This window comes from Hoplias malabaricus, chromosome 11 (genome assembly GCF_029633855.1).
Source record: "Hoplias malabaricus isolate fHopMal1 chromosome 11, fHopMal1.hap1, whole genome shotgun sequence".
NCBI lineage: Eukaryota > Metazoa > Chordata > Actinopteri > Characiformes > Erythrinidae > Hoplias > Hoplias malabaricus.
This window is the reverse complement of record NC_089810.1, coordinates 29,189,335-29,207,573: the sequence shown is the minus strand read 5'-3', so window position 1 is coordinate 29,207,573 and position 18,239 is coordinate 29,189,335. Positions and strand designations below refer to the sequence as shown.

The 18,239-nt window shown below is 37.6% G+C and overlaps 2 protein-coding genes and 1 long non-coding RNA gene across 3 annotated transcripts; 2 read left to right on the top strand and 1 right to left on the bottom strand.

Annotated features, from left to right (window-relative positions):
* Nucleotides 1-2,451: 2,451 nt before the first annotated feature.
* On the top strand, nucleotides 2,452-5,897 carry LOC136709548 (extracellular calcium-sensing receptor-like). The gene is made up of 6 exons (XM_066684859.1): nucleotides 2,452-2,666; nucleotides 2,826-3,117; nucleotides 3,254-4,045; nucleotides 4,193-4,420; nucleotides 4,627-4,750; nucleotides 4,990-5,897. The coding sequence occupies exons 1-6, from the start codon at nucleotides 2,452-2,454 to the stop codon at nucleotides 5,895-5,897; spliced, it is 2,559 nt and encodes an 852-aa protein (XP_066540956.1).
* Nucleotides 3,488-7,647, bottom strand: LOC136709549 (uncharacterized). The gene is made up of 4 exons (XR_010804506.1): nucleotides 7,310-7,647; nucleotides 5,258-5,342; nucleotides 3,870-4,043; nucleotides 3,488-3,778 (listed from the first exon to the last, which is right to left on the bottom strand). It is a non-coding gene; the product is annotated as an uncharacterized lncRNA (long non-coding RNA).
* A 6,205-nt stretch (nucleotides 7,648-13,852) lies between these two features.
* On the top strand, nucleotides 13,853-17,277 carry LOC136709665 (extracellular calcium-sensing receptor-like). Its single transcript, XM_066685068.1, has 6 exons — nucleotides 13,853-14,067; nucleotides 14,226-14,517; nucleotides 14,691-15,482; nucleotides 15,689-15,916; nucleotides 16,016-16,139; nucleotides 16,370-17,277. The coding sequence occupies exons 1-6, from the start codon at nucleotides 13,853-13,855 to the stop codon at nucleotides 17,275-17,277; spliced, it is 2,559 nt and encodes an 852-aa protein (XP_066541165.1).
* Nucleotides 17,278-18,239: the final 962 nt, after the last annotated feature.

Sequence of the window (18,239 nt, the reverse complement as noted above, 5' to 3'; positions counted from 1 at the left end):
GTTGTATAAGAGTCCGATTTTTGGCCTGTATCAAGCAAAGAAAACAAAAGAGACAGTGGAAATTACTGCAGTTGAGAACTCAAATTATTGGGACTAAAAAGCCATGTGATCACAAGAAAACCATTGATGATAAAAGTTTCAGTTTGCTAACGTGCATACTGATTGGACTTTGAGCAGTGGAAAAATGTCATGTTGTCTGATGAGTCCAGATTTACTCTAATGCAGAGCAAATGGTGCATCAGGTTAAGAAGGGACATGAATGAAGTAATGCGCCCACCATATACATTGCCTACTGTGCAAGCCTCTGGGGGCAGTATTATGATTGTTGGTTACTTCGGTTGGTCCGGTCTAGGCTCAGAAATGCTATGTAAGCTTTTTTTCCCAAATGCACTGATTGAATGGATAATACTATGAATGCTTTTTATTCTTGCCTGATGGGAAGTGGATCTTCAGGAATGATAATGTAGAGATTCATCCTGATCAAAAGGTGAAATAGGGGTTCTGGGAGCATTTTTACATATTAGCAATGACAATTCCTGACTTCAAAAGTCTTTGGGATATGCTGAAGAAGATTTTATGAAGTGGTTAGACTCTTTTGTAATCAATAAAAAATCTCTGCCAAAAAGCAATGGACATTGCATAATGCATAGCTGTGAGGTAGCCATTATATATATTTTTCAATATTTATATGATAGTGAAACAAAATACTTATCCATCATACCATAATGACTACCTCCATGTTTCTACACTCACTGTTCATTCTCTCTGCTCCACTGACCATATAGGAGCACTTGATAGATCAACAATTACAGACTGTAATTTGCAAATGTTGTTCACTCCCTTGCACCCTGTTCTGCAATGGCAGGTCAACAAATGACCACCAGAGTGTAGGTACGACTTGGCTGGTGAATCATTCTTAGTGCTGCAGGGACACAGATGTTAGGGTGGTGGTGTTAGTGTGTGTTGCGCTGGTATTAGTGGATTAGACACAGCAGAGCTGCTGGATTTGCTGGACATGCTAGAGTTGGAATAGCCCACCAACCAAAATTATGCAGCTAATACCATCTTGCGTTCTGTGAGAACTCCCATGACCAATAATTAAAGACTAGAGCAGTGGTTCCCAAATTTTCTACCGAGCCCCCAAACCCACTTATGTAGATGAGAATATTTTCAAGCCAGAATGGGACTGGACCAAGACCACCTCCTTGAGTGTCTCAGTATGGTTGTTTGGGTCTGCATCTGTCTGCGATTATGTCTTTTAGACCTGCCCAGTTGAACCGCATCAGGGAACCATAGTTTGATTTAACCAGACTAAACAGTGCAAGTGTGAAAACTGAGAAAAGTATGGGGTACTGAGAAAGATAAAGCTGTTGAGTCAATGTCACACATTTCAAGAAGATCAGCTAAAGAATATCTGCTAAAAACTGCAAGAGCCTTCCTTAAATTTTCTACTTGACCAGTTTTGGCTGCTTGACCAGTTTTTTTTCTCTGCCAAAAAATAAACAGCTTCCGTTCCTGAATTTACAACCCCAATATGGGTCTTAGAATCAAGACATCAGATGCTAGTCAGTGTCCATTAGATGATGTAACAGAATTGGCAGTTAGCATTCTACCCCAATAAGTGTTTGTCAAACCTCCAAAATAAATCTGGTCTCTCGTGTCTCAGAAGCATAACAGCCTTAACCCTGTTACACAGCTCCAGGGACCTGGAGGTTGTGGGTTCGATTCCCGCTCCGGGTGACTGTCTGTGATGAGTTGGTGTGTTCTTCCCGTGTCCGCGTGGGTTTCCTCCGGGTGCTCCGGTGTCCTCCCACAGTCCAAGAACACACATTGGTAGGTGGATTGGTGACTCAAAAGTGTCTGTAGGTGTGAGTGAATGTGTGTGTGTGTCTGTTTTGCCCTGTGAAGGACTGGCGCCCCCTCCAGGGTGTATTCCCGCCTTGCGCCCAATGATTCCAGGTAGGCTCTGGACCCACCGCGACCCTGAACTGGATAAGTGGTTACAGATAATGAATGAATGAATGAATGAGTTTGAAACTTGAAACAGACAAGAAAGAACCAGTAACACCACATATAAAAATACTGTTTTACCAATATTTAACACAATATACACAGGAAAGTATATTATGATTAAATTAATCATTATATATATATTGTCAAATTACCCACCTCTGTGGAAAATGATCAAAAGGGATCTGTCACTCATCAGAATCCACAGGTGAAACAGGTCGCACAAAATCATGGTAAAGGTTTTTTTTTTTAAACACCATTTCAGAAAGTCACACCTCTTCTAAATATGTCCCAAGTGTTCCACTTTCACAAAGGATGCATCTTCCCCACTGTATAAATGCAACAAACCCTTCCTGATTAATCAACAGAAACAAGAGGTCTGTCACGCACATGCTCAGCTTATAACCTCAACCATTAACTATTCAGTAGCTCAATAATGAAATGGAGCCTGTTTTTTCTCTTTTGCATGTTTTAATGGCCATCGTCAATTTTTCCAGAACAAACGCAACTTTCTGTAGTCTGCTAGGAGAGCCTATATACCCACAACTCTCAAAAGATGGTGATATCATAGTTGGAGGAATTTTACCCTTCCATAGCAGATGGGAGGTCCCAGACTTGTCCTATTTGGTCAAGCCACTTTCAATGATGTGCACAAAGTAAGTATCAGTGGAACGTTGGCAATACCCATATTAAATAACTTTAATTAACTTGTTCTGTATAATTCACACATAAAGTAGGGACTACACTTATTTACATGTGTTGAAAAAAAGTTTTCAATGATTACTTTGTATGATTCTCTGAATATTTTTAACCAGCCTTGATCTCCGAGCCTTCCAGTTTTCACAGTCCTTAATCTATGCAATAGAGGAGATCAACAACAGTTCTTCATTGTTACCAGGAGTCTCACTGGGCTATAAGATCTATGACACCTGCAGCTCCTCAGCAATAGGGGTTAGGATGGCCATGACGCTTGTTAACGGAAACGAGAACTCAGATTTGGATGAATCCTGCACAAAGCCAGCCCAGGTGCAAGCCATAATTGGAGAGACATACTCATCAGTATCCATGGCTATTGCAAACAGCATCGGATCTTTCAATGTTCCTGTAGTAAGAATTTGTTATATTTATAGTATTTAACAATCGTCAGAATTAATTTTATTTTGAGATGTTAAACCAGTTCAAAATGCAGTTCAATTAATGACTAATAAAATTACTAATATTTACTTATACAAATCTGTTTTAGATCAGTCACTATGCCACCTGTGAGTGTCTCAGTGACAAAAAGAAATATCCCTCATTCCTGCGCACAATCCCCAGCGATTATTACCAGAGCAGAGCACTTGCAGAAATGGTTAAGCACTTTAACTGGACCTGGGTAGGGGCAATAAGAAGAGATGATGATTATGGTAACAGTGGGATGGCTGCATTTATTGAAGCTGCAGAACAGTTGGGAATATGTGTAGAATATTCCCTTCCATTTTTCAGAACATATTCACAAGACAAAGTGTTGAGAATTGTTGATCAGATAAAAAGCTCCACTTCTCGAGTGATAGTGGGATTTGTCGACACCTGGGACTTGGAGATTTTGCTCCGTGCATTTTATGAACAAAATGTCACTGAATACCAGTGGGTGGGAACTGAAGCCTGGATCCTTGATCTAGAACTGGCCACAGCGGATAGGTACAGCATACTGCAAGGAGCTATAGGTCTATCCATCCCCAAAACAACAGTGACAGGTTTGAAGGACTTCATTCTGGATATATATCCTCTGAAATCAACAGGCAGTGCAATTTTTAATACATTTTGGGAGGCTCTGTTTATGTGTAAATATAAAACACAGAATGATACTGATGACTTACCAGAGTGCACAGGCAAAGAAAAGGTGTTGGATGTGGAAAACCTATTCACAGACATGTCACTGATGTCCATTTTTAGTAATGTGTATAAAGGGGTCTATGCTGTTGCCCACACACTACACAGCCTCCTTGGCTGCACACAGACATGTCCAACAAAGAAGCAGCCTGATCCTCTCACTGTGAGTAAGAAAGCACTTAGGCCACTTTGGACACACAAATACAAGTCAAATAAACAGAAAACTTTACTCTCATGGAAAATAATCATTACACACTTTTAAAAAAGATTTTGTAGTTATGAATTAATAGACACAGCTCTATTTTGTCAGTTTCTAGAGCACCTCAAAAGAGTACGATTCAAAACCAAAGATGGTGAAGAGGTTTATTTTGATAAAAATGGTGAGCCTGCTGCAAAATATGAGATAATAAACTGGCAGAAAAATAAAGAATATCAACATGAATTTGTCACAGTTGGATTTTATGACTCTTCTTTGCCTGCTCACAATCAGTTAAGAGTAAACATGGCTTCTATTGTGTGGGAACATAATAGCAATAATGTGAGTATAAAGAAGAACATTACATCAGTTAATCTTAATAAAATCAGGTCTAATAGACATTTTAAACCACTAAATATCTTCCCTGATCATATATATGTGCCACTGGCTTTGTGGGGTTCTGCCTCAATAAAGCATACTTTATATCAAATATGCACCATATGTATCAAGTACCTTTTTATGCTATTATACATCGATTTTTATCACAGGTGCCAGTGTCTGTGTGCAGTGAGAGCTGTCCTCCTGGCACCAGGAAGGCTGTACAGAAAGGAAAGCCTATCTGCTGTTTTGACTGCATACCCTGTGCTGATGGAGAGATCAGTAATACGACAGGTATCAGATTTATAATAAGTAACAAACAAAACAATATTGTCTCTATTACTTCCATCTCCCACTCGCACTCCCAAGTGTTAATGGTTCTGTTTCAATGTTTTAAAAAGCACATAGAAAATTAGAAAGGGGATTCGTGTACAGGAACATTAATTTAATTATATGTCTGTATAATCTTATTATCTTTGTATATCTAAAAGTTATTTTTTGTTGGTTGTATATTCCCTTTCACTCTCTAACAGATTCAGTTAATTGTGAACAATGTGATGAAGAATACTGGTCAAATCCACGTAGAGATGAATGTGTAAAGAAGGAAATTGAATATCTCTCCTTTGAAGAAACTATGGGAGTTTTGCTGACAGCTGTTTCCATTACTGGTGCCCTCATGACAATAATAATAGCAATCATATTTTTTAGATTTAAAAATACCCCAGTAGTCAAAGCCAATAACTCAGAACTAAGTTTCCTGCTGCTCCTTTCACTGGCTCTGTGTTTCCTCTGTTCACTTACATTCATTGGTCAGCCCTCTGGATGGTCCTGTGTACTCCGCCACACTGCATTTGGAATCACCTTTGTCCTCTGCATCTCCTGTGTTCTGGGAAAAACAATAGTTGTGTTAATGGCCTTCAGGGCTACACTTCCAGGCAGTAAAGTCATGAAGTGGTTTGGGCCTCCACAGCAGAGACTCAGTGTCCTTGCATTCACCCTCATCCAAATCCTTATTTGTATCATATGGTTAAAAATATCACCTCCTTTCCCCTTAAAAAATCTAAATTCTTACAAAGAAAAGATCATTCTAGAATGTAATTTGGGATCAGCTATAGGTTTCTGGGCTGTGCTGGGTTATATAGGTCTCCTGGCTCTATTGTGTTTTGTTTTGGCTTTTCTGGCTCGAAAGCTGCCTGATAACTTCAATGAAGCTAAGTTCATCACATTCAGTATGCTCATATTCTGTGCAGTTTGGATCACCTTTATTCCAGCATATGTCAGCTCTCCTGGAAAGTTCACTGTGGCTGTGGAGATATTTGCCATTTTAGCCTCAAGCCTTGGTTTGCTATTTTGCATATTTTTTCCAAAATGTTACATAATTATACTGAGACCAGAGAAAAACACTAAAAAGCAAATTATGGGGAAACTGCCAGTTAAGTGAGCTGCCTGTATATTTACTTTTAATATGAGATTCTGCATGCTGAAATAATAGAAAATATATTATAAATATAACCATTTTACATATACCACTGATTTTAATATTCAAGTATTTTTGTCTCCTTCGCTTTCATGGTAATCTTAGGGAGACTTGACATACTAAGAAAGAAGGCTCACATTTTGTACACTTGGTTATTCTTTATCAGAGGGCATTTTCTATCCACAAGCAATCTTCAGCAATTTTACAGCAATTATGGTAACTCAATGTCTTCCTAAGCAGAACCACCACATGGGTCCACTTCCCAAATTATGCACAGCAGAACAACACTTACTGTCAGTAATTGTATTCCTACAGAATGTGCCTATATGTTAGATCTAGTTTTGAATGTAACTGAAAGAATGTCTGTGTTTCACAAACACAACTTACATTTAAATGTTTTAAATTCATTAATTCGTTGTCTGTAACTGCTTATCCAGTTCAGGGTCACAGTGGGTTAGGAGAGGAAACAAACCTTGGAGGGGATGGCAGTCATTCGCAGGGAATGTTTTAAATATATTTTGGAACAATGCAATAAAATAAATAAAATAATAATAATAATAATAAATAACAATAAAATCAATTTTGATACTTCAGAATGATTTCAATTGGAAAATATTTGCTAAAACATTTCAACTAAACACACACACAAACTAATTGTATCAAATACAAAGCAAATAACGCACAAGTAAATACAATAGCAAAGGTGGAAGAAATAAGCATGATTAGAAGTAGTTTAAGAAATGTTTTTTGTTAAGAGTAGAGGACAGACTGCAGTAGCCTTGGGTTGATAAAGGTTATTATCAAGTATTGTGATCATTTCAAACAGTGAACACTATAGTATTTTAACCTAAAACTTACAGTTTCAAAAAATTGTGAGGCTATAATACGAAGAATACTGCCTCCCTCACAGCTCCGGGACCGTCACTATAGAACGTGGCAGTGCAACTTCAGAACCAAGAGGTGGAGATATGGAGAGAGATTAGTCTCAAAATACTTTACAAATGCGTAAATGTTAATACACAAATTAAACACAAGTCACAAATATGTTTCACTATTAACAAATGAATCTCAATTTGTCTCACGGTCTGCAATTTGTACAAATACAGTTATATATATAATTTAGATAATTTTATGCACAAATATATACATTTGTTTAAATTTATATTCCATATACTTGCAAAGAGTTGAATCTGCCTTTGTGGATCCATTTGCAAGTCTTTCGTGACGTGTATTTGTTAATTTTCTCTTGCGGGTTTTTGGATTTTGAGACTATCCTTTCGCATTTCACCCGATCCAAATACAAATGCAGCCTGATCCACAAATGTGGCCAGCAGGCGAACAAGCACTGCTGTTTTCCCCAGTGTTTCAAGACTGACCTGTTGCTTTCAGGGCTGCAGCAAAACAACCCCCTGTAGGCGGGACCGTGACTCCATTGACTGCCGAAATAAATGAAAGACAGCTAACACTGGCTGTGGATAGACTCAATAAAAGTGATGAACAATGAGATGCACATTTTCAGTTTAGAAGCCGTGGGGTATCTGCCACTCCCTCTGGTTGAGGAAGTGCATCTGTCTGGAGAAAAAATCAACCTCTTACAATCCAATCTCAAAAATACACAACACAGCTTTTAGTGTCCAAATACGGGATGATTTGACAACTCTAGTCTGCAGCGAAATTAGGGAAATTCAGCTGGACTTTAACGTCATTAAAGGGCACCGTCAGTGATCCACCGCTCTTGTGTGTGATATGAAGCTGAATTCAGCAACCCGAACTTCCACATTAAATGTTGCGCAAATGAGTAGCCATTTAAGTTGGCCCCACACGTCCTAAAACAAAAGTGCCACCTAGCGGTAGGTTGTTCGCCTGCTGGCCACACCCAGACAGCGAGCATATATCAGTCCACTAGTGTAAAAAGGCTGGCAGACCACTGACTGCAGACCACTGCTGGTCCACCATCGGACCACTCAGATTACTGTCCTGTACAGGATATAACTCATTTATAATCTCCTCAAACAGATTTTACATTCTGGAAAACAAACTAATACAAATATTACCAACAACTATGAGATTGGTAATATTTATTATTTAATATAAAATATATTAAATTTATTATTTAATATAAAGAGATTTAATAATGAGTATAAGCCTGATATAAAATGATTAAATGCTGAAAATGTTGACACTGTGCTGGATTAAAATGATTTACTAATCTAATAAAGAATAACAAAATAACCTCTGGAAAGATAAATGAGTAAATAGGACTGTGAATGTGAAAGTGCTAAAATTTGGCATTTTATCTAAAATTCTGTTTAATCATCGGTGGTCTGCTCAGAAAACGCTGTGCAAAATGTCAGAGGACCTTCAACTTTTCCCTCAGTAGACCAACCGTCATCCGCTGTCTCCTTGCTATCAGGGCATTTGTGGATCAGGCTGCATTTGTATTTGGATCGGGTGAAATGCGAAAGGAAAGTCTCAAAATACAAAAACCCGCGAGAGACCCGAGAGGTCCAGAGCCTATATGGAATCATTGGGCGCAAGGCGGGGATAAACCCTGGAGGGGGCGCCAGTCCTTCACAGAGCAACACACACACATTCAATCACACACACACACACATTTTTGAGTCACCAATCCACCGTGTGTTTTTGGACTGTGGGAGGAAACCGGAGCACCCGGAGGAAACCCACGCGCACGCGGGGAGAACACACCACACTCTTCACAGACAGTCACCCAGAGTGGGAATCGAACCCACAACCTCCAGGTCCCTGGAGCTGTGTGACTGCGACACTACCTGCTGCGCCACCTTGCTGCCACATAGATTCAACAATTTAAATTATTTTAATTTAAATTGACTTCAATTTTACAAATATATGCAATGTTAATTTAAACAAATGTTTTTATTTTCGCAATAAATTGTGTGTCAGGCACGAGGAGGCGGACTGACTGGGGCGGACGCACTTGCTAAAACACAGTAAACTTTTAATTAAACAAAACAGAATACTACAGAACAGACTTCAACAGAAAGGAAACACGATGACTGAAAAACAAATGAAAACAACAGAAACAAAACAAGGACGTGAAAAACAATGAACTAGAAACAGCGGAGACAGAAAGACTTGAGAACACAACCTACTTGACACGATACAAAGAACGACAACAGGAAGTGAGGGAAGGGGACTTAAATACATGAACAGACGAGACACACCTGAAACAGATAACGAGGGTGACGAACAAGGTGACTTGTGTTTAATTTGTGGATTAACATTTACATATTTGTGCATTATTTTGAAAGTAATCTCTCTCCATATGGAGATCTCTCATGAGAAAGGTGTAACACTTTATGGCACATAGCTCAAGGCTGTTTACCTCGCTACAAGAAGAATCTAACTTGGTTTTCCTAGTATGGAGAGAGCAAGGAAGAGAGAGAGATCTGAAACAGATTTTGTCTAGTAATATGTGTTGTCCTTTTTTCATGTGTTGCTGTGTTAGTGATTTGTTGACTTAAGTGTTATAGTCAAATTTTTGAGCTTAACTGAGCAGTGAGCTAGGGTTTGCACCTGCTAACTTTAACCGGATTAGCTCACTTTTTAGCGTTAGACATCAATTCTGGTAAAAATTGCTGTTCTCTGGTTGTTGTTTGTTTATAATGGCCAGAGTTACACTTTGTGTCAGTGGAACCCAAGATTTGTTGACGACAAAGTGTTAGAATCAGGCTTTTGAGTGTTACTAATGAATGAGTGCCAGTGGTAGTGCCTGCTAATTAGTAGTAATAACACAATCCACTCTGTATTATAAACAATATATGGGTTTTATTATGAAGTCAATATCATTTTATTCAATTACACATTCCCCAGGCTCACCATTAAGGTGTGCCCTCCTACCTGATCTCTGGGAGCCAAAAAGTGACCATTTGACAGTGGCCCCTGACTCTCAACTAGTACTCTCCCTCTTTTTTGGCTAATTCTGTAACAGCTGCAGCACTTAAGGTGGAACAGAAGAAGAAGGGAAAAAAAAAGCAAACTTAGCTGTTTATTTTCCAGCTTGAAGCTTTGTGTCACCTTAAATGATGCAGTAGTTTTGTCCAGACACCTGTAACTGCTTTGCTGTTTAAGGTGTAAGGAAAACGTCAAATGTGCCAGTGTTAGTGTGATTGTGTGACTATCATGGCAGCATTTAAGGTGGAAACTACATCATTTTTAATATGAAATAGAACAGTAAGAAACTTTGACTGCACTGGTGTGTTTGTGCAAGATTAAACAAAAATTAGACTGTATTAAAACTAGTGATGGGACCAATCTGATGAAATATCGGTATCGGGTGCAGATAATGACATAATTAATGTATCGGATATCAAGCAAATGCAGCTGATCCACTTACAGAACCATATTCCAGTCCAATGCATGCATTGGACCTTAAAACCCCCTTAACATGAAATACATCACTGATCTGTATTCCAGTTACACAACTTACCTTGAACCCCACCAGCTTCAGTCTGTGGCTGAGTGAGCAAACATTAGTTGTTGGCTACAGAAAAAATGTAGATCATATGGCGATATTTCAATTTAAAAACAGAGAACAACAAAATGGCTACATGTAACGTTTGTAAAGCCAGTGTGTTGAGGGGTGGAACTATTCCAGCATCGTATAATACAACCAATTTAATTAAACACCTGCAGAGGTTTCACTTCAAAGAATACCAGGAGTTTGTGCTAGCAAACACACAGGAGGACACCACAGGGTAGCAGGCTCTCAATGAGGCATTTCAGAAATGTGCTAATCTCCCAGAAGACTGCCCAAAGGCTAAAGAATCACAAAGAATTTGCTCAACTTTATCCAACTTGATGACCAACCATTCGCTGTGGTGGAATATGTCGGATTTCACAGAGTGTTGGAGCACTTAGAGCCAAGTTTTAACCTGCCATCCAGAAAATACATTTCAGAAACTGCAATACCCGAACTGTACAAACTAGTATCAAAACAGTTAGTGGCACAGTGAAAAGATGTTAAAGCCCTGAGCTTTACAACAAAAAAAGGCAACTCTAATTAACATAGAAGCATATTGCAGAGCAGTTATGTTTACGATTTGAATGTTTAATGACGTTCACAATTTCTATCAAAATCACTTTTTTTTACCTAAGGATATTTCCTCACCATTTGCTAGTTCTCCAAGTCTGTCTGCATGCTCAAAACTGGTCTGTGTTTACAAAGCCCTGGCAAATGGCTAAAAAACAAAAAGGGCCTCGGGTCGGTATGATAGGCCTTCTCACTCTCTGCTTACAGTAGAAAAAATGTTGAAAAGCATGGTTACACTATTCCTGTCCCATAGGTGTAGGGCTGGACAAAAATTCAATATCAATATATACCACAAAATAAAATGTTCTAATAACAATAATATGATTTTTAAAATACATTTTCAACATTTCAACACATTATTTACAGCATCTGTCACTGACTGACATTAATTACAGAGCAGTGCCATCAGTTCAATGTATATTGCAAAATTATTGACAAAGCCAAGAGGTTTTTGTCTGACAGTGGTGATGTGTTTCTCATTTGTTCTTGGCCGTTTTTCTGGGGCTTTTATATAGGTCATATTGATATTTTGGAATTATATTGTATTGACTGAAATTAAGAAAGATATTGTGATATAAATTTTGGCTGTATTGTCCAGCCCTACATAGATGGGTAATATTGAGTAATATTGGCTGTTCAATGTGATCAAGGCTACTGGTCAAATCCATGCAGGGACAAGTGTGTAAAAAGAAATCTCTCCTATGAAGAAACTATGAGAGTTTTGCTGACAGCTGTTTAAAATAATAGTTTAGCAAAATCCAGTGCTTACAAAGTTTGAGACACCGGTGGATATAAACAAATCCCCATTTCCAGAAAGGTTGGAACAATATGCAATATGTAAACTAAAACACAATGCAATGATGTGTAAATCATTTCAACCATGAATTCAATTGAAAAGCATGCACAGACAATATTTCAAATGTTAAAACTGAAAAATTGAATTTGATACCAGCAACACATTACAAAAAAAATTGGGACGGGGCAACAAAAGACTGGGAAATTGTGTAAAGCTACAAAAACCACAAACAACAACAACAACAAAAAAAAAAAAAACACAAAATTAACTAGAAATACTTGGAGACGTGTTGGGGTTTAAAAAGAGCATCTCAGGTTGTCTGAGTTTTTCAGAAGATGGAGAGGGGAAACTGCAAAATCAATAATAAATATAAATATAAAATAAAATATTAAAAAATATAATTTTTCAACTTGAAATACAAAAGAACTTCTCTTTTGTTATAAGCTCACCATTTAAAGCTAGCATTCGTGATAGTACAGGGGTGGATTAGTGTACGTGGCACGGGTGACTTACATATCTGTGAAGACACTGCTCAACGATTAAGGATAATATAGGATTTGGAGAAACATTCTGCCAACAGATGTCTTTTTGGGGAAGGCCTCACTTATTTCAATAAGACAAGACCAGTCCACATTCTGCATGAAATAAGCATGTGGATCCTTAATAAAACAAATCATGTGCTAAACTAGTCCAGACTTGCCACCCATTGAAAAACGAATGGTGCATTAAAAAAAACAAAAAAACAAAAAACAAAAACACTACAATAAAACAAAGCAGCTGAACCCCTCAAGCAAGAATGGGAAACCCGGTACTTTCAAATCTATTTGTCTTCTCAGTTTCCAGACATTTACAGAGCATTGTTAAAATCAGAAATTATGCAACACCGTGGTAAACATGGCCCAATTTTTATTGGAATGTGTTTCTGGCATCAAATGGTCTTTGTACTATTTTAAATAACATGCAGGATTTAAATTATTTGCACATCAATGCATTGTTTTAATTAATATTTTGCATAATGTTCCAATTTTTATTATTATTATTATTATTTCTTTTTTTTGGAAATGGGTCAGTCAGTAAAAAACCTTCATTTTACAAGCATCAGTTAAATAAAACTTCAAAAATATTAATAAATCAGTTTCCCTTTTTTATAATGTTCTGGAAAGAGTTGTATTGAAGCCACCTCTTTGAGTCTACACTTGTTGCCTAGAGTTAGGATTTTCAACTGGCTAAATTATTTGGGTGATGAATCATTCTCAGCACTGCAGTGACAGGTGTGCTAATGTTTGTTGAAATCCATGTGTACCAGCACAAAAATGGAAAATGATCATTTGGGAAAAAAATGGATCATGATCCCTTTTGAAGAAGGTCTAAAATCTGACCTTTTGAAACACATTAACATTTACTCATTGTCTGAAACCATGAATCCTGTTCAGGGTCATGGTGGATCCAGAGCCTACATGGAAACACTAGGCACAAGCTGAGAAAAAACCCTGGAGGGGGTGCCAGTCTATAACAGGGTGACATACACTCACACATACCCACAAACCAACACGGACAAGGGGAGAGCACACGAAACTCCACACAGGACCCTAGAGACACTACCTGTTGCGCCACTGCGCTGCCACACATGGTAACATCATCTTCACAAACCAATAAAACATTTTTCAACATGGGTGTTGAAGAAATTACAAATTACTCATTGTATCATTTAGGGTTAACAGAATTGGTGCCAGTGGAAACATTAATTACTGTAGTAATTATTCAATCCCAAATTTATATGTAATCACCAAAAAGAACTTTGGTTGAAAGGAGGGCAACAGTCATCATCATAATTTACCTTTTACATACTAAAATGTCAATAATTTCAGAAAGTCACACCTTCTTTCACCAAAGCTCACTAACAGTACACCATTTCCACAGAGAGTTTGCCTTTCCACCTTTATAAATACACTAATCTTCCATGGTGCATCAACAGCAGTCACAGACCTGGCAACTACACTCTTGTCCATCATTTAAACACACTCCTACTGATTAAAGTATAAAAATAAGCAAATGGAGCCTCTTTTTGCTCTCTTGCATGTAGTAATGGCAATCATTAATTTTTCCAGAACAAATGGGACATCCTGTAGCCTACTAGGGGAACCTGTATATCCAACACTTTCAAAGGATGGTGATATAATAGTTGGAGGGATTTTGCCTTTTCATAGCCAGTGGGACTTCACAGATTTGTCCTATCTGATCAAGCCGCCTCCAGTAAAATGCATGAGGTAAGTATAATTCTGAATGGCTTTCATTCACAATTAATACAATTTGAATATAAATTGTGTTAAACAGTGTACAACTACACACTAAAGATAAATTATAATACATTATGAAATAAGTGAATAATAAGGCCTATATGTGAATATTTGAATATTTTAAACAGTCTTGATTTCAGAGCCTTCCAGTTTTCACAGTCCTTAATCTATGCAATAGAGGAGATAAACAACAGTTCCTCATTACTGCCTGGTGTCTCTCTGGGCTACAGAATCTATGACACCTGCAGTTCTACAGCGATGGGTGTTAGGATGGCCATGGCACTTATTAATGGAAATGAGAACTCAGATTTGGATGAACCCTGCACAAAGCCAGCCCAGGTGCAAGCCATAATCGGAGAGACATACTCATCAGTGTCAATGGCTATTGCAAATAATATCGGACCTTTCAGTGTTCCTGAAGTAAGTACGTGTGACAATTTTCAATAAAGAGAATTACTGTACATTACTACATTATTTCAAATGTGAATTCTGACCATTATAGTAGTATTTAATGCTTTTATTTGTGTTTTTACTAATTTGTAACTATACAATATTTAATAGTGCCCAAAAATAATTGTGTGAATCTGTTTTAGATCAGCCACTATGCAACTTGTGAGTGCCTCAGTGATAAAAAGAAATATCCCTCATTCCTGCGCACCATCCCCAGTGATTATTACCAAAGCAGAGCACTGGCTGAAATGGTCAAGCATTTCAAATGGACCTGGGTAGGGGCAATAAGAAGAGATGATGATTATGGTAACAGTGGGATGGCTGCATTTACTGAAGCTGCAGAGCAATTGGGAATATGTTTAGAATATTCACTTCCATTTTTTAGAACGTATTCACAGGACAAAATAATGAGAATAATTGAGCAGATTAAAATCTCCACTTCTAGAGTAATAATCGGATTTGTTGACACATGGGACTTGGAGATTTTGTTACATGTGCTTTCTGAACACAATGTAACTGGATATCAATGGGTGGGAACCGAGGCCTGGATCTTTGATCCAGAACTTGCTGCACTGGATAAGCACAACATACTGCAAGGAGCTATAGGGCTAGCTATCCCCAAAACAACAGTGACAGGTCTGAAGGAATTCATTCTGGATATATATCCTCTGAAAACAGCAGGCAGTGCCATTTTTACTGAATTCTGGGAGGCTCTGTTTATGTGTAAATACACAATACAGAATAAGACTGTACACCTACAACTGTGCACAGGCAAGGAAAAACTCTCTGACATGGAAAATACTTTCACAGACATGTCCCTGATGCCCATTTACAGCAATGTGTACAAAGGGGTCTATGCTGTTGCTCACACCCTACACAGCCTCCTTGACTGCACACAGACATGTCCAACAAAGAAGCAGCCTGATCCTCTCACAGTAAGTTTAAGGGCAAATGATCTCTATTTCTATGATCTCTAAGGGCAAATGATCTCTATTTGTGCTTATGCCTTAAATATACACAAATATAATTGATTCCAATAACCAGAAAAATATTTTAATAGCATTCAATTAATTGACAGAATTTAGTGTACACTGAATGATAAAACATTCAATAACTGAACATGTTTATTATTTTATGGAAGTTCCTAGAACATCTCAAAAGGATGCGTTTCAAAACCAAAGACAGAGAAGAAGTTTATTTTGATAAAAATGGTGACCCGGCTGCAAAATATGAGATAATTAACTGGCAGTCAAATAAAGTGTTTCAGCATGAATTTGTCACTGTTGGATTGTATGACTCCACATTCCCTGCTCACAAACAATTAGCAATAAACATGGACTCAATTGTATGGGCACAAAATATGAATCAGGTAAGAATAAAGGGGAAAGATGCATTTTGATAAAAGTATGCATTAGGATTTTTTTTGGAAATAAGTATTTTCCTCACAGGAAAAGTATTTTCCTCACAGGTGCCAGTGTCTGTGTGCAGTGAGAGCTGTCCTCCAGGCACCAGGAAGGCTGTACAGAAAGGAAGGCCAATCTGCTGCTATGACTGTATACCGTGTGCTGAAGGAGAAATTAGTAATGTGACAGGTATATGAAACACCTTTCATACCTTTCAACTGTATTACTCCCTTATTAAAATATTGTGTGATAATTAAGACTAAATAGTGTAAAATCCAAATGTATTACAGACAAAATACATATAAGTGATATATGCAAAATTTACTAATTATTTTAATTTGTTTTATGTTCCCTGTATATATTATTCTTTTTGTCTATTTTATTTGATATTTTGTTGTTATTTTATTATTTCCTTACAGATTCCATTAATTGTGAACAATGTGATGAAGAATACTGGTCAAATCCACGTAGAGATGAATGTGTAAAGAAGGAAATTGAATATCTCTCCTTTGAAGAAACTATGGGAGTTTTGCTGACAGCTGTTTCCATTACTGGTGCCCTCATGACAATAATAATAGCAATCGTATTTTTTAGATTTAGAAATACTCCAGTAGTCAAAGCCAATAACTCAGAGCTGAGCTTCTTGCTGCTCTTCTCACTGGGTCTGTGTTTCCTATGTTCACTTACTTTCATTGGTCAGCCCTCTGGATGGTCCTGTGTACTCCGCCACACTGCATTTGGAATCACCTTCGTCCTCTGCATCTCCTGTGTTCTGGGGAAAACAATAGTGGTGTTAATGGCCTTCAGGGCTACACTTCCAGGCAGTAATGTCATGAAGTGGTTTGGACCTCCACAGCAGAGACTCAGTGTCCTTACTTTCACTCTCATTCAGGTCATTATTTGTTTATTTTGGTTAACATTATCCCCTCCTTTCCCCTTAAAAAATCTAAAGCGTTACAAAGAAAAGATCATTCTAGAATGTAATTTGGGATCAGCTATAGGTTTCTGGGCTGTCCTGGGTTATATAGGACTGTTGGCTCTTCTCTGCTTTGTTTTAGCTTTTCTGGCTCGGAAGCTGCCTAATAATTTTAATGAAGCCAAGTACATCACATTCAGTATGCTCATATTCTGTGCAGTTTGGATCACCTTTATTCCAGCTTATGTCAGCTCTCCTGGAAAGTTCACTGTAGCTGTGGAAATATTTGCAATTTTGGCCTCAAGCTTTGGTTTGTTATTCTGTATCTTTTTCCCAAAGTGTTACATAATCATACTGAGACCAGAGAAGAACACTAAAAAGCAAATGATGGGAAAACTACCGGCTAAGTAAGTTGAAAAGGAAAGATTAATGAGTTGTACATTTAAAATAAATTATTTTAAGGCATAGAAGATGCAGTTTTCTTCCAAACAGGGAAGGAATTAATAGTAAACGTGTCAGTCATGTGAACTATGGTTTATATAGTCACTGTTAATACTGGCCTGAATTTACAATTTGTAAATTTTGAACAAATGTTCAAAAAGGTGTATAAATATACTATATATATTAAAGTTAATTTTACTGCTAATGCAATTGAAAATAATATAAATTATTTGCATATGAACATCACCCCCCCCCCAAAAAAAAAATATTAAAAAAATAAAATTAAAAATGAAATCATAAAATGATTTAGAAATTTTGTAAAGAGAGTTATAAAGAGAGATTAGCCTCAAAGTCACAAACATTTTACTATTCACAAATAAGTATATCCCAATCTGTGTCTCACGGTCTGCAATTTGTACAAATACAGTTACATTCACGTTTTTTGGTTTAAATATATCATCATTTTATGCGAAAAATACATACACATATAAAAATACATTTGTTTAAATTAACATTCTATATATTTGTAAAGCCACAGTCTCGAATTTAAAATGCATTTATAACGTGTTGAATCTGCGTGAATCACTGGCGTCATTTCACAGTTAGGAATTCAGCGTCATGTCACAGTTAGGAATGGGTGATCACTGACGAATGCTTTTGAATATGCCCTAATTTACAGACATTAAAGTCCAGCAGAATTCCCCAAATTTCACCTCAGACTAGGGTTGTCAAATAAAATACTTCAAAACCCATCCCATATTTGGACACTAAAAGCCGTGTTTTCCATTGGACGAATATGGGATGTCTCGTGATCCGCATTTTTGAGGCTGGATTGTTAAGATGGATGATTGGCTTCAGACAGACAGACAGACGCTGCTCTTCCTCAGCCAATCAGCAGCCAGCGTTAGCTGTCCATCATTTACTGTTGCAGC

Coding starts and splice junctions, on each gene's coding strand:
- LOC136709548 (XM_066684859.1), top strand. CDS start 2,452: ATGGAGCCTGTTTTTTCTCTTTTGCATGTTTTAATGGCCATCGTCAAT. Junction 4,046..4,192: donor AGCAGCCTGATCCTCTCACT/GTGAGTAAGAAA, acceptor CTATTTTGTCAG/TTTCTAGAGCACCTCAAAAG. Junction 4,751..4,989: donor AGAGATCAGTAATACGACAG/GTATCAGATTTA, acceptor ACTCTCTAACAG/ATTCAGTTAATTGTGAACAA.
- LOC136709665 (XM_066685068.1), top strand. CDS start 13,853: ATGGAGCCTCTTTTTGCTCTCTTGCATGTAGTAATGGCAATCATTAAT. Junction 15,483..15,688: donor AGCAGCCTGATCCTCTCACA/GTAAGTTTAAGG, acceptor ATTTTATGGAAG/TTCCTAGAACATCTCAAAAG. Junction 16,140..16,369: donor AGAAATTAGTAATGTGACAG/GTATATGAAACA, acceptor ATTTCCTTACAG/ATTCCATTAATTGTGAACAA.